Raw genomic sequence first — 12,518 nt, 5'->3', positions numbered from 1 at the left:
ATGGAATGACAGAAATCTCTCAGATTTCATCAAAAATATCTTAATTTCGGTTCTGAAGATGAACGAAAGTCTTACGGGTTTGGAATGACATGAGGGTGAGCAATTAGTGACAAAACTAACCCTTTAACTGAAATTAATTTTAAGTACTAAAATTACTAAACCAAAACCGAAATAAAAGTTAAATAGAGCTAAACCAAAAAATTACAAAAGCAAGCAAAATTACTAAAACAAATAAAAACTAAAAATATAAAAACAAAAGCAAATTCAAAATATTAATAAATAATACTATAATTGTATATAAATAACACAATAATACTGGATGCATCTAAATTAGAACAAACAAACAAAAATTCCAAACCCCACACATACGATGGCCCTGATCGTCACACAGAGACTGAATGTGGAAGCCCTCGGCCTCAGCCAGCTCAGACTGGAAGTAATCATAGTCATAGCGACTCCAGTCCTCTCCTGAACGATCCGAAGGGAAGCCAATGAACAGGTAAGTGCTGTTCGAACCCAGGACGAGTCGATCCTTCATCAGCGCGAAACAAAGGCAGGTTAACACTAAGCCAAAACTCAACTTGTTAATTCACACAGATCACCTTCCTGATGAATATTTCAGTTCATATAGCTGATAATAAAGATGTAGATAACAAAACACACCAAATGCTGCAGCTCTGTCCTTTTAGATACCGGCACTCCATTCACAATGACCTTGGAACCGGACACAGGAGTAATCGATACTCTCCTTTGCTGGTTTGAGAACACAGCATGTTTCTCCTGAATGCTGAAAACAGGAAAAGAAAATTGCACATTTTCGATGAAATCTATAATATACATAATTAATGTTCATTATGGGGTGCATATCATATAGGGACTTGCTTGACTTACCCTAGACCCCTAATAGAGAGCGTTCTGGGCGAGTTGTCTGCCAGACCAATATCCCATTCACCTTCTCATAGAAAGATATCAATTATGTTGCATTTAGTTAATATATAGATATGATATAACTGGTCTGATGTCATTATTGTAAGCATGGGCGTCGGAAGCATAAAAAAATGTGGGTGGGTCCTCTCTCAGAATTGTTTTTACTGGAGTAGATGGCATTTACATTAAGTACAAATATACTGCCCCGTTTGCTAAATGTCTGGTTGAGCAAGACAAATTTACGAAAATCACCATATCATTGAGTGTGGCAATAGAGTAGGGGTGAGATGCATGGCATCAAATTTTGATGCAAATCGACCCGAGGTTCGAATCTGCCTTTTGCCGAACTCACTCTACTCCCTTTTCCCATCACATATCAGATCAGAAAGGAATTTATTTTCAATAAAAATGAAGAAAATATTAGAAAAGTGGAAATAAAGCATCTAACATGTGTTTAATAATAAGTGTTTATCGGTTAGGGGTAGGTAAACAGACGTGCTGAATTAGAATCGATAAAATTGAGGGTGTTTCCAATATCATTGATCGTAAAAAGTGGGTGGGTCTTGTCCCACCCACATACAATGGTTCCGACGGCCATGATTGTAAGACAAACTCACCATCCTGAATGAATAGCTTCACCACGCCAGACAGCTGAGCATCCTCATTGATATTCATTATGTACGGATACATCTGCATCATCCTTCGTTCCTAAAGTGGGAGGAGATTTTTGAGAGATTGGTGGTTAAATGAAGGAAAGGATTTGTGATTGCTGGAGGAGAATTGTCCATAATGGTGTTGTTATTTTTAGCTAAATCTATTTAGCTAAAGCTCAAATAAAATATAAATATTAGTATATTAGTTCCTGAATGATTAAGCATTTTCGAATGAATGAGGTGAGTCAATGATTCAATGACCCATTCATAAAACAGTCAGTTGCTTCGTTCCTGAATAAGTTTTGAAAGTTAATGAAAAATTAGTTCAATGAATTAATGTACATGCACCCTCATAATACGATTATAATGGGATTTTGGCAATATTGCGATTAAACTTCACCTCTTGTAAACGCAATACTTCGATCAAACTAATGTGACTAAGCGCATAATCGTAGTAACCATAATCTCATTAAACTACGCCACGTACACCGATTTTAATCGCATTATTACTGCTCTGACCAAAGTGAATGAACTCTGCGACATTATTCTGAAGTTTTCTCTTCTCCAAATCGCTAAACTCTGTCAACACAACTCGCTGCGCAGTCTCTGCTCCATATTTTCATCCAGACGGCGCAAACGTGACGACAGTGTAGACAAACCCGGCATTGGCATGTTCATCACGGCACCGAATAATATCCAGTACATCCATAACAATGTATTTTGAATTTGGTGTGAGTAGATTAAAACAATGGCCGGTAACATGCATTCTCTATGCCTATCTGAGTGTGGTACAACCATACTTATTAGCAAATAATCAGAATAATGAAAATTGCATGTAAACTGGAGTGAAGAGTTTTGCACATGTCAATATTTGAAACATTAATCTTATCATTTTACTTAAACAATTGCAGTGTAAATGCATCCATGGTATCTCTGAGCTGCATTTGACAGTCTAAGTAAATACATCTAAATGCCGCTTCAGAATATAAAACGCAAAACACTTTAAAACACGAAAATTTGAAATGATGCCTTGGCAACTAACTGAAATAAAATAAGTGCAACTAAAACTGAAATAAATGTAAATTAAAGCTAAATAGAAATATTTAAAAAATGCATAAGTGACAAAAGCACATAACAAAATTACTAAAACTTAAACTAAAATTGAAAATATAAAAATAAAAGCCATTTCAAATTCAAACTAGTAATAAATTGTAAAATATAAATACTACAAATAAGTCACTTTAGAAAAAAGATTCTAATGGCTCATTATTTACTCTCACTACTGTATATACACTGATGTACAACACTTAAGTGATGCTTATATTGTGCCTAAAACATTCTGGAGTATCAGAATGAAATGCAGATCTATAGGTTGTACAAACATGTCAACATTTCAGTGTTATTTCAATTAATGTAATATTGTCAGCTTTTGCAGCCCCTGACAAGAATAAAAATGTGTAAATATTTTTTTTAAACTGTGAATTCTCTGAAATAATGTTCAATTACTGGTTTTAGAGGCCAACTTTAGACATAAAAAAACATTTTGTGTGTATATTTTCTATGGAGGAAGTCTAAGAAGATGATTTTGGAGAACATTTACATTTATATTACATTTAAAATTTTGCATATGCATTCAACTCAATAGTGAATTCAGTATATATGTTCTCAGGCATTTCTATGAGAAACCTGTGTTTTAAATCCCAAGTCACACCATGTAAAAGAGCATCTTTGTGTACCTGTGTTATAGTTGCATACTGAGTCTCCCAGTCTTTTAGGGCCTCTTGGAGATGCTGTTCCCACAATGTCTGAATGGCTCGAATCTGCAGCTCATTATGAGTCAACAATCGCCGCAGCTCCTCTAACAACAGACAATGCTTTTGATTAGATGTAATGTACTTGCATTTACTTCTTCCTTGTATTTCTATCACCTTACATACTCGTCTCATCATCAGCTTTACGGCCCTCTTGGCCCAGTCGGCTTAGTCTCATAAGCAATTTTGCATTTTCTGCCTTGAGTTCCTTCACTAGACGTTCTGTGGGACTCTCATTCACCACGGCTTTATTCTGGATCCGCTTGGCCCTGAAAAGAGGGCCAGGAAAAAGAACTAAGAAAATAACTAACATGAAATACAGTGGTAATTCTGACTGTCCATACTTCAGCAGGATATTTAAGTAAACCAGTACAGCAATGACTAAATGTATGTAATGACTAACTGTTTATATACGAACACACCTCTCTGCATATCGAAGTGTAGAAAGAGACTCTTCATAGCATATATCTGCAGGACTTAAGGTTGCAATCTGTGCATGAGGACAAAAAAACACTTCAATGCAAATTCTAAAACATCAAAACAATATTGTTCTAGTTTAGTTTGCCTTAACCGTTAAATTCAGAAAACTATGGGCAAAGGTACTCACCATGACAGTGCGACTGTTACCACCAAGAGCCGACTGCAGTAATTTGGTGAGGACAGAGTCTCTATAAGGGATGTGAACTACTTTCTTCCCAAGAGCCATGTCTGCTAGAGCACTTTATACGGATAAATGCAAAGCAATTTACGACAGCACATTTAACACAAATCAGTGTATTTGGACACCAACTTAAAAATTATAAGCAAAATTAACTCACCCCAACTTGTTATAGAGATAATCACTACACTATATAAATAAATATATGGGCAGGACATATTGACTTAAATTTTAATCATTTTATAATCTTAAAGTTTAAAAAATAGTCTTATTATAATCGACAAAACAATCGACCTAGCAACAAGACGAACACTGCAACATTACAGTAATATTAGTAATAAAGTCCTTAAGGTCATTTTCACCAAAATCAATGTAATAACATCAAAGATATAAGAATGCACCATCTGCGTTTGTGCGAAACACAAGCGAGATGTATATATACACTCACCGGACACTTTTTTTTAGGTACACCTTGTTAGTACTGGGTTGGATCCTCTTTTGCCTTCAAAACTGCCTTAATCCTTCATGCCATAGGTTAAACTATATCCTGGAAACATTCCTCAGAGATTTTGGTCCATATTGACATGATAGCATTTACAAGGTTGTTGCACATCCACGATACGAATCTCCAGTTCCACCACATCCCAAAAGTGCTCTATTGGAGTGCGATTAATATTTGACTGTGGAGAGTTTAGTGAGCTCATTGTCATATTTAAAGGTCCCATGATGTGATTTTTTTAAAATTATTTTATAATGTTTCCTGAATTGTATTTATATTGTTAGTATGATTGTTACATCATAAATTGTTATCATTTAGAAATAAAAGGCATTTTTCTATCCTGATTTTAGCCCTCTGGCTTGAATGCTGTTTGAAGGGGTGTGTCTGCTGTGAGACTTCAGTGAAAACGCCCACTGTTGACATCTTTGCATTTGAAATGTGTATTACATGTGGAACCCCTCTCGAATGCTTTAACAACGTTTTTTTACTATTACAGCTGTCGAGATGAACGAATCGTGAAAGTGTTGATTATAGCATTATTTTTAGATCTTTTTCCATCACATGAACGGCTGAAGTGATGAGCAGTCTTGTTGATCGTGTGAATGCAGTGATCTCGTCATTGCAACACTATTTCTCTCACAAAATGATTTCACCACAACTAACAGCAAACACAATATCTATATGAATACAGTAAGAGCTTTGTGCAGCATAACAGCTGGCTCTGGCTTGATTCACTGATGCATGAAGAGTATTAAATGGTTTAGGAAGAAAGTCTGTGTGAACTTGAATAATTAGCTACACATCAGAAATCACTGATCACAGATCAGGCATTAATGAACACTGTTACTCACTGTTTGTGGCGGTGCTGTCAAATCCATATGGTAAAAGTCTGTTAGTAAAGCCTGTGCTGACCATGCAACTAAAATAAACTGAATCCATTTTCTCCAAATTCTCTGGGCGAAGCAGAGAAAGGGGAGGTAACCTTTCCCCGTATGACGACATATAGGGAAGATTCCAGATTGGCCCATCTGAGCTTTCATTTTCTCAAAGGCAGAGCAGGACACCCAGGGCTTGGTTTACACCTACAGTATCTCCATTTCTAGCCACTGGGAGACCATAGACAGGCTAGTGGAACTCATATTAATGTTAAAAATTGGGACCTTTAAGAAACCATTTTTGAGATGATCTGAACTTTGTGACATGGCGCGTTATCCTGCTGGAAGAAGCCATCATAAGATTGGTACCCTCTGGTCATCAAGGGATGGACTTGGTCAGCAACAATACTCAGGTAGGCTGTGGCATTGAAATGTTGCTCAACTGGTACAATGAGGCCCAAAGTGTGCCAGGAAAATATCCCAGACACCATTACAGCACCACCACCAGCCTGAACCATTGATACAAGGCAAGATGATCCATGCTTTCATGTTGTTCACACAAAATTCTGACTTGCCATCTAAATGTAGCAGTAGAAATCAATACTCATGTGACAAGGAAACGTTTTTCCAATTTACTACTGTCCAATTTTGGTAAGCCTGTGCAATTGTAGGCATTTTCGCCCACAGAACTGCCACTCACTGGATATTTTCTCTTTTTCAGACCATTCTCTGTAAACCCTAGAGATGGTTGTGTGTGAAAATCGCAATAGATCAGCAGTTTCTGAAATACTCAGACCAGCACGACTGGCACAAACAACCATGCCACATTCAAAGTCATTTAAATCACCTTTCTTCCCCATTCTGATACTCAGTTTCATCTTAAGCAGATTGCCTTGACGGTGGGTGCTTCCCAATACTCAAATACTCAAGGGTGCTCACCCTGGGGTCTGTGTGGGTCCTAATGCTCAGTATAGTGATGGGGACACTATACTGTAACAAGCACCATCCATTGAACCAAGGTCTTGACTCTCTGTGGTCATTAAAAATCCCAGGATGGCCTTCGGAAAAAGAGCATCCTGGCCAAATTTGCCCATTGGCCTCTGTTCATCATGGCCTCCTAATCATCCCCATACCCCATACTGGCTACATCACTCTGTCTCCTCTAACCAATAAACTGGTGTGGGGTGGGCGTTCTAGCACAATATGGCTGCCGTCGCATCATCCAGGTGGATGCTGCAAATTGGTGGTGGTTGAGGAGATTCCCCCTTCTATATGTAAAGCGCTTTGAGAACCCAGAAAAGCGCTATATAAATGTAACTAATTATTATTATAAATACTCAGGGAAAGAAGCTTCTTGAGGAGTCATAAGTGAGAATACACAGGTGTATTCTTCCTTCGCATCCTAAGGGGGTGGAGCCAAGACACGAGGAAAGGAAGCGAGGATCCACAAATAAGTAATGAGAAGCACTCCATGTCTACATGCCTAATTGCATTGAGTTGCTGTCATGTGATTGGCTGATTAGATATTTGTGCTGACAAGCAGTTCAACAGGTGTACCTAATAATGTGGCCGATGAGGGTATAGGTTCTATCCAGTCCTGGAGGGCCACTGTCCTGCAGAGTTTAGCTCCAACTAAACTCTGCAGGACAGTGGCCCTCAAGGACTGGAATTGCCCACCCCTGTTCTATAGTATGTATTTACTGACCTGATGACATTTCCAAGTGTAGTTAAACTGAGATTGATGGCTGTGCCCTCTTTAAGCCTGTCGGCCTCTGACCCTGATGACCTTTGTCTCTCACTACCAGCCAAGTCCACTAGGTAAATGTTGGACTGTTTGGTGATGCACTCCTTTGAGAAGATCTACAAGCACAGTGAACATACAAGTAAAGAATCTGTGAGAAAAAAACCCCACTGCAGATCGTTTAGAATATGAGGCTCTGTTTACACGTCATTAAAATGCAGACATTTACGTTCAGATTGGGTGAACGCATGTTAATGGAAAGTGTAAACAATGCTTCAGTAGTGCGTTCTGCTTGGCAGAATGGACACCTGTTTGAGCTGGACGATGATGAGCATGTGCGAGCGACTGCTGTTGGCGTTCATGTGTGTGGCTGCAGTGGTGCGCGTGCGTGTTCCCTGCTCCATCAGCTGCTCCACCTGTACTGCACTGTCGCAGGGCACCCGTCTCAGCCCCTCCACGTAGAAACCCCTCTGCTGGTCCTCTCGCACCCGCAGACCACCCGCAGATCGGCTGATCTTCGATAGCAGATCTACAACCTGAGCAGTTTGAAGTGCCACTCAAGTCATGTAAAACATTTCATCAGGACATACTATAAACCACTATAAACATTAGCATGTCATCATTTAGCAGACGGTTTAATCCAAAATACACTTAATACTACAAATAAATGGGGGATTGGACCCTTAGAGTTAGGGTGAATTCTTACCTGTTCATTGTAGATTTCCAACATGCTGAAAAATACCTGTAGTTGGTAAAAAAAGAAGAAGTATTTTTAGGGTAAAAAGTAATGGGATTTTGAGTGTATTCATTTATTTTAGGGGACAAGCACCAAAGGCACCTATTGTAATCAATAGTGTCTATGCCAGCCCGTAGAACTGTATGGTAAGTTTGGCACACAGATAGAGGACAGTCTGAACATCAACCACAGCAATTTTGGAGTCTCTAACTCAATCTCTCAAACGCCACCAACCGTCCAAAGTCGCATTCACATTTATGCCCTATGATGTAATATTCCGTCACAGAAAACGTTCCACCATTTTTCAATTTTCCGCTATTTTGAACGAAAACCCAACTTTTTTGAACTCGTCCTAGGCGGTTTGTCCGACTCCATGAAAATCAAAGCAGACCATCTTCAAACCACGGCGACAAAAAAACATGGAATTCAAGATGATTAGTCAAACTGTTCTCAAATAACTTGCGAACAAATTCTTCAAAGAGCATGCCAAAGTGAACGTGAAGCTATAGCTGCGTCCGAAATTGAATACTTCTCTACTATATAGTATGCGAAAAACAGTATACCAACAGAGTAGTATGTCCGAATTCATAGTATTCGAAAAACAGTAGGCGAAAAGCCAGCGAGATTCTGAAGTGTGCGTACAACTGACCCTGGTAGGTCACATGATCATGACAACATGGCGGTTGTAGTACGTCCGGATTACATTCATACTACATTCATTCATACTATATAGAACATACTTGTTTAACGGTCACGAAGTTCGTTCAAATTCAAATGTAGTACGTGATTTCGGACGCAGCCTATATCTTATAGTACGCTTTAACCGTATTCAGACGAAACTTGGTTTGTTATCCACACAGTTTAGGTACAGTGCCACCTAGTGGTCAGAAGATATGAAAAAATTGCTTATTTTTACTTATAACTTCTGAACAGTTTGGCCAAGATTCGAAGCGGCATAACGAGTCGAACAATAGCCAGTTTTCCCATGACAGCCATTTTAGACATCAGCCATTTATAATTTTGTCATATGAAGCTATATTTTTTACATACACATTGGCGTATCATTACGAAACATGGTATGTGTCTTTGAAACAAAGCCCTTAAGGTACTCAAAAAGTTGCTGGGCACAATCATGTTGTCCAAAATGCCATATGCCATATTTGGCTGATCGTCCTGTCTGTTTTTTGGAAAACCTACTTATTCAAACTACTCCTAGACTCCTCGTTTGTCCAATTTTCACCCAATTTTGCTTGGATCATCTCCAGACTATGCTGGCAAAAGTTTATGTCTATAGACTTTTTTCATTTCCCTCATCACCAAATTCGATGGCATGATGCCAAACTGCATCTGAGGCTGTATCTCTGCAAGGCTTTGGCGTATTGACACCAAACTTGGTGTGTCATTGCACCCAACACTGAATTTGGTGTCAGTGCCACTGACCGGTCAAAAGTAATAAGCAATTATGCCATATTGAAAGTGATTGAATTTATGGATTTTCAACCATTTTGCTTAAAATCATCTCCAAATGCCTTTTACTCATTTTTGCAGTTGGGAAATTAAAAATTATCTCTTCTTTATGTATGACTGACAAAATTATGCATCTCATTATGTTTATTAGTTTTTCATGCTAAAACGGTGTAACCCAAATATATGGCAATTGTATATGCAATTTGAATATCTTAAATGTAGGCCTAAATATTTTTTAGTGTAAAGAAAAATAATAATACAAATATATGCAAGGAACAATTAAGGGGCCAAGCATAATGGTGGCAAAATGATGAGCTCTGTTAATTGTGATAAATACATGTATTCAGTGAAAATGTATGAACATGGCTAATATGGCTAGCTGTGGAACAAGCTAATTAAAATCTATGAGAAACTAATTGTTTTCATAGATTATAAATATAGTATATAAGCCTGGTTATTTAAAAGTTTACAACTATTACAAATATCTTACGTTTCTTACCTATTTAATTTATGACTGACAAATATGAATCACATTAAGTTTGTTTGTTTATGTTAAAACTCTGTAATCCTAATGGATGGAAATCTTAAATTTAGGCCTAAATATATTTTCTAGAGTGTAGGTGAACAGTTTTGTATTGGAGCTGTAACAATGCACAACATTTATCTATTTGACACTGAAAATTCAATGCATAGATCATAAATTGAAATCGATTATAATTGTTTTTTGACAAAATTATGTCCAATGTGGTCTGTATTATTGACTGTATTTGTCAATATTCCATTAAGGTGTAATTTAACCTTCTAATTACATTTGGCTTGAGCATGTTTTTGCCAAACTTTTACAATGCATTGCATTATTTAGCATGAATCCAAACCTTGAATATGATTGACAAACCTGACACTGTCTGCTGTCTTGCATGCTCCTGATAGACTGAAATAGTCTTTCGCAGAGGGTGGGTATGAGGCCTTTGTTAGGACCATAACCGACCATGGAGTAACTCTTCCCAGAGCCAGTCTGCCCATAAGCCAGTAATGTGGCATTGTAGCCCTGCAGTGCGTTATCCAGAATGCCTTGCCCCAAATCCAGAAACACACTTGTCTGTAAATGACCATAGGAGACAGAGGGATTGAATTAAATAGAAACTTACTTAGTTCAGCTGTTACAATCATCTTTGTAAACATCCACAAAGATGCATCCTCTCTTAGCAGGTGAGATAACATCTAAATAATCTGATATGTTACCTGGTCTGCATAGCGCCCACCTGCCTCCTCGGGTACAAACAGACCATCTTTGTTTCTACTGAAGCCATTATGGGACCAGTAAGTGTAGTCGAAAGTGAAGGTGCGGCTGTTCTGCGGGTTACGAGGGTCCTGAATACTGATGTTGTTCGAGGCCATTGAGATCACACAGCGACTGACTGCATCCCGCTCCCTCTGTATATAACCAAGGAAAAGCTTCAATTTTAAAAGGCTTCAAAGCCTCAAAGATGTTCTTCCAGCTCAAATAGTCAATTTGCTAAAGAGACAACCGAATAAAATCCTACCAAATTAACCTTAAAATGCATTCAAGCACATCTCACTACAGAGAAAACCTTAGCAGTAAATGAGACGAACTGGCCGTACTCACCTTATTGAAAGGCCTGACTCTAACTGCCACTTTCACACAGTCCTTGCTGGCCATTTCGATTCCCCTTACCCTCATGCTCACGTGGATACTTCGGACACAGAATGAGTGTCAGAGCAACAGGATGAAACCTGAGCATGTTACGCTCACTTTCTACCAGGGACCAGCAAGATGAATAATACAGTACCCATAGTTTCTGTAAAGATCACTCCCACACAGTGTCCATGCTTTTAAAATAGAAGCAAACCTTAGGATGAAGAGCTCTTTAACCTTTTTCTCATGTAGGGCACTGTAGATGAAGTAGTATTCGACAGCTGTTTGTATAATTGCTAGCTATTTCTTGTATTGCTTATACTTAGGGTTGATTTTGGCCAGGAAAGAACAACCCAAAACACAGAGCCGGCCCTGACCAATTCGCTTCCCTAGGCAAGATTTTACTTGGTGCCCCTTGCATCAATGTTTAGCACTACATGTTATCAGTCTAACTTGTGGAAACACTGGTACTGATTTATTTTTGTAATGCATTGATGTTGGTTGTGCTTTAAAAATTGTACCCTTAGCCTAGTCAATTCTACCCAATCATTGTGTTCATGGATATATATTTAAAAGGCTGATGATAGATAGTTAAACTATACAAAAATAGCACAGACGCCACATTACAACACAAATAGCAAGAGTAATTGCATCTAACGTTCATGCACAAACTATTCATTGAGCACTAGCAAGTGTTTGTTTTCCAGTAGATGGCAGCAAACTTCCACTAAACACGTTTTCACCATGAATTAAACTGAGAAATTTAGATATTTAATGTGAATTTTACATACAATATGGCTATTTTAAACCTGTATATAAATATCATTACTAATCTCTGCAAATACATTTTTAAAAGCCCATATATCCCGATAAAGCCCCTTAAAACTGCACAAATGTAGAGTAAAAACATTAGGCTATTACAAAGTAATATGACGTGTTTATAAAAAACGGACATGATTTTTTTTTATATTACAAAATCACACTGTCTGTAGCCTCTGGAGAAGCTGCTAGCATAAAGTTAAAGGTAAAAATAACTGCAATTAATTAGCGAACATTCCGTTAACTTTACCTGTCTTTATCCCTTATCCCTAGCTTCCTTGCATCAGAGAGCGTCGGTCTTTTTGACAATGTGTCAAGTGAATTCGGCCATCCGTCATAAATAATAAGGCAACTTTCACTGTGTCCATACCTATTTTAATTTTTTTAGTCTACTCTATGGTCCACAACTGCCGCGAGCAGCCAAGCACCCTAAAAAACGAAAGCAATCCTGTCTACATTGGATGAGGCGAGAGGCGACGCGACACAACACAACAAAATCCCAACACGCGCGTTCTGACACACTTCAAGCACTAGCTGGGCGGGGGAGTTTTTGTTGTAGCAGCTTTATTCAGTAATATTTCGAATTTATATTAATAAAATCGTATCAGTAATAAAACGGGGGTAAAAAAAAAAAAAAAAAAACTCATTTTGGCGCCCCTAGCATTTGCATATTCC

At 38.2% G+C, this 12,518-nt stretch overlaps 1 protein-coding gene across 1 annotated transcript in view; it reads right to left on the bottom strand.

Moving 5' to 3' along the window:
• Positions 1-11,048, bottom strand: part of kif28 (kinesin family member 28) — a gene marked incomplete at both ends in the record, with an annotated part of 29,973 nt that extends 18,925 nt beyond the window's left edge. Inside the window, 14 exons of the mRNA XM_079832764.1 lie at positions 370-532; positions 664-787; positions 892-952; positions 1,545-1,635; positions 3,317-3,438; positions 3,518-3,660; positions 3,814-3,881; positions 3,999-4,110; positions 7,129-7,283; positions 7,473-7,700; positions 7,871-7,906; positions 10,263-10,466; positions 10,610-10,801; positions 10,995-11,048. Coding sequence (XP_079688890.1) covers positions 370-532; positions 664-787; positions 892-952; positions 1,545-1,635; positions 3,317-3,438; positions 3,518-3,660; positions 3,814-3,881; positions 3,999-4,110; positions 7,129-7,283; positions 7,473-7,700; positions 7,871-7,906; positions 10,263-10,466; positions 10,610-10,801; positions 10,995-11,048 — 1,753 coding nt within the window. The remainder of the gene's footprint in view (positions 1-369; positions 533-663; positions 788-891; positions 953-1,544; positions 1,636-3,316; positions 3,439-3,517; positions 3,661-3,813; positions 3,882-3,998; positions 4,111-7,128; positions 7,284-7,472; positions 7,701-7,870; positions 7,907-10,262; positions 10,467-10,609; positions 10,802-10,994) is intronic.
• Between the last annotated feature and the right edge of the window lie 1,470 nt (positions 11,049-12,518).

Source organism: Gobio gobio, assembly GCF_949357685.1.
Source record: "Gobio gobio genome assembly, chromosome: 13".
In the NCBI taxonomy this organism is placed as follows: domain Eukaryota; kingdom Metazoa; phylum Chordata; class Actinopteri; order Cypriniformes; family Gobionidae; genus Gobio; species Gobio gobio.
This window is presented reverse-complemented; position numbering and strand designations above follow the sequence as displayed.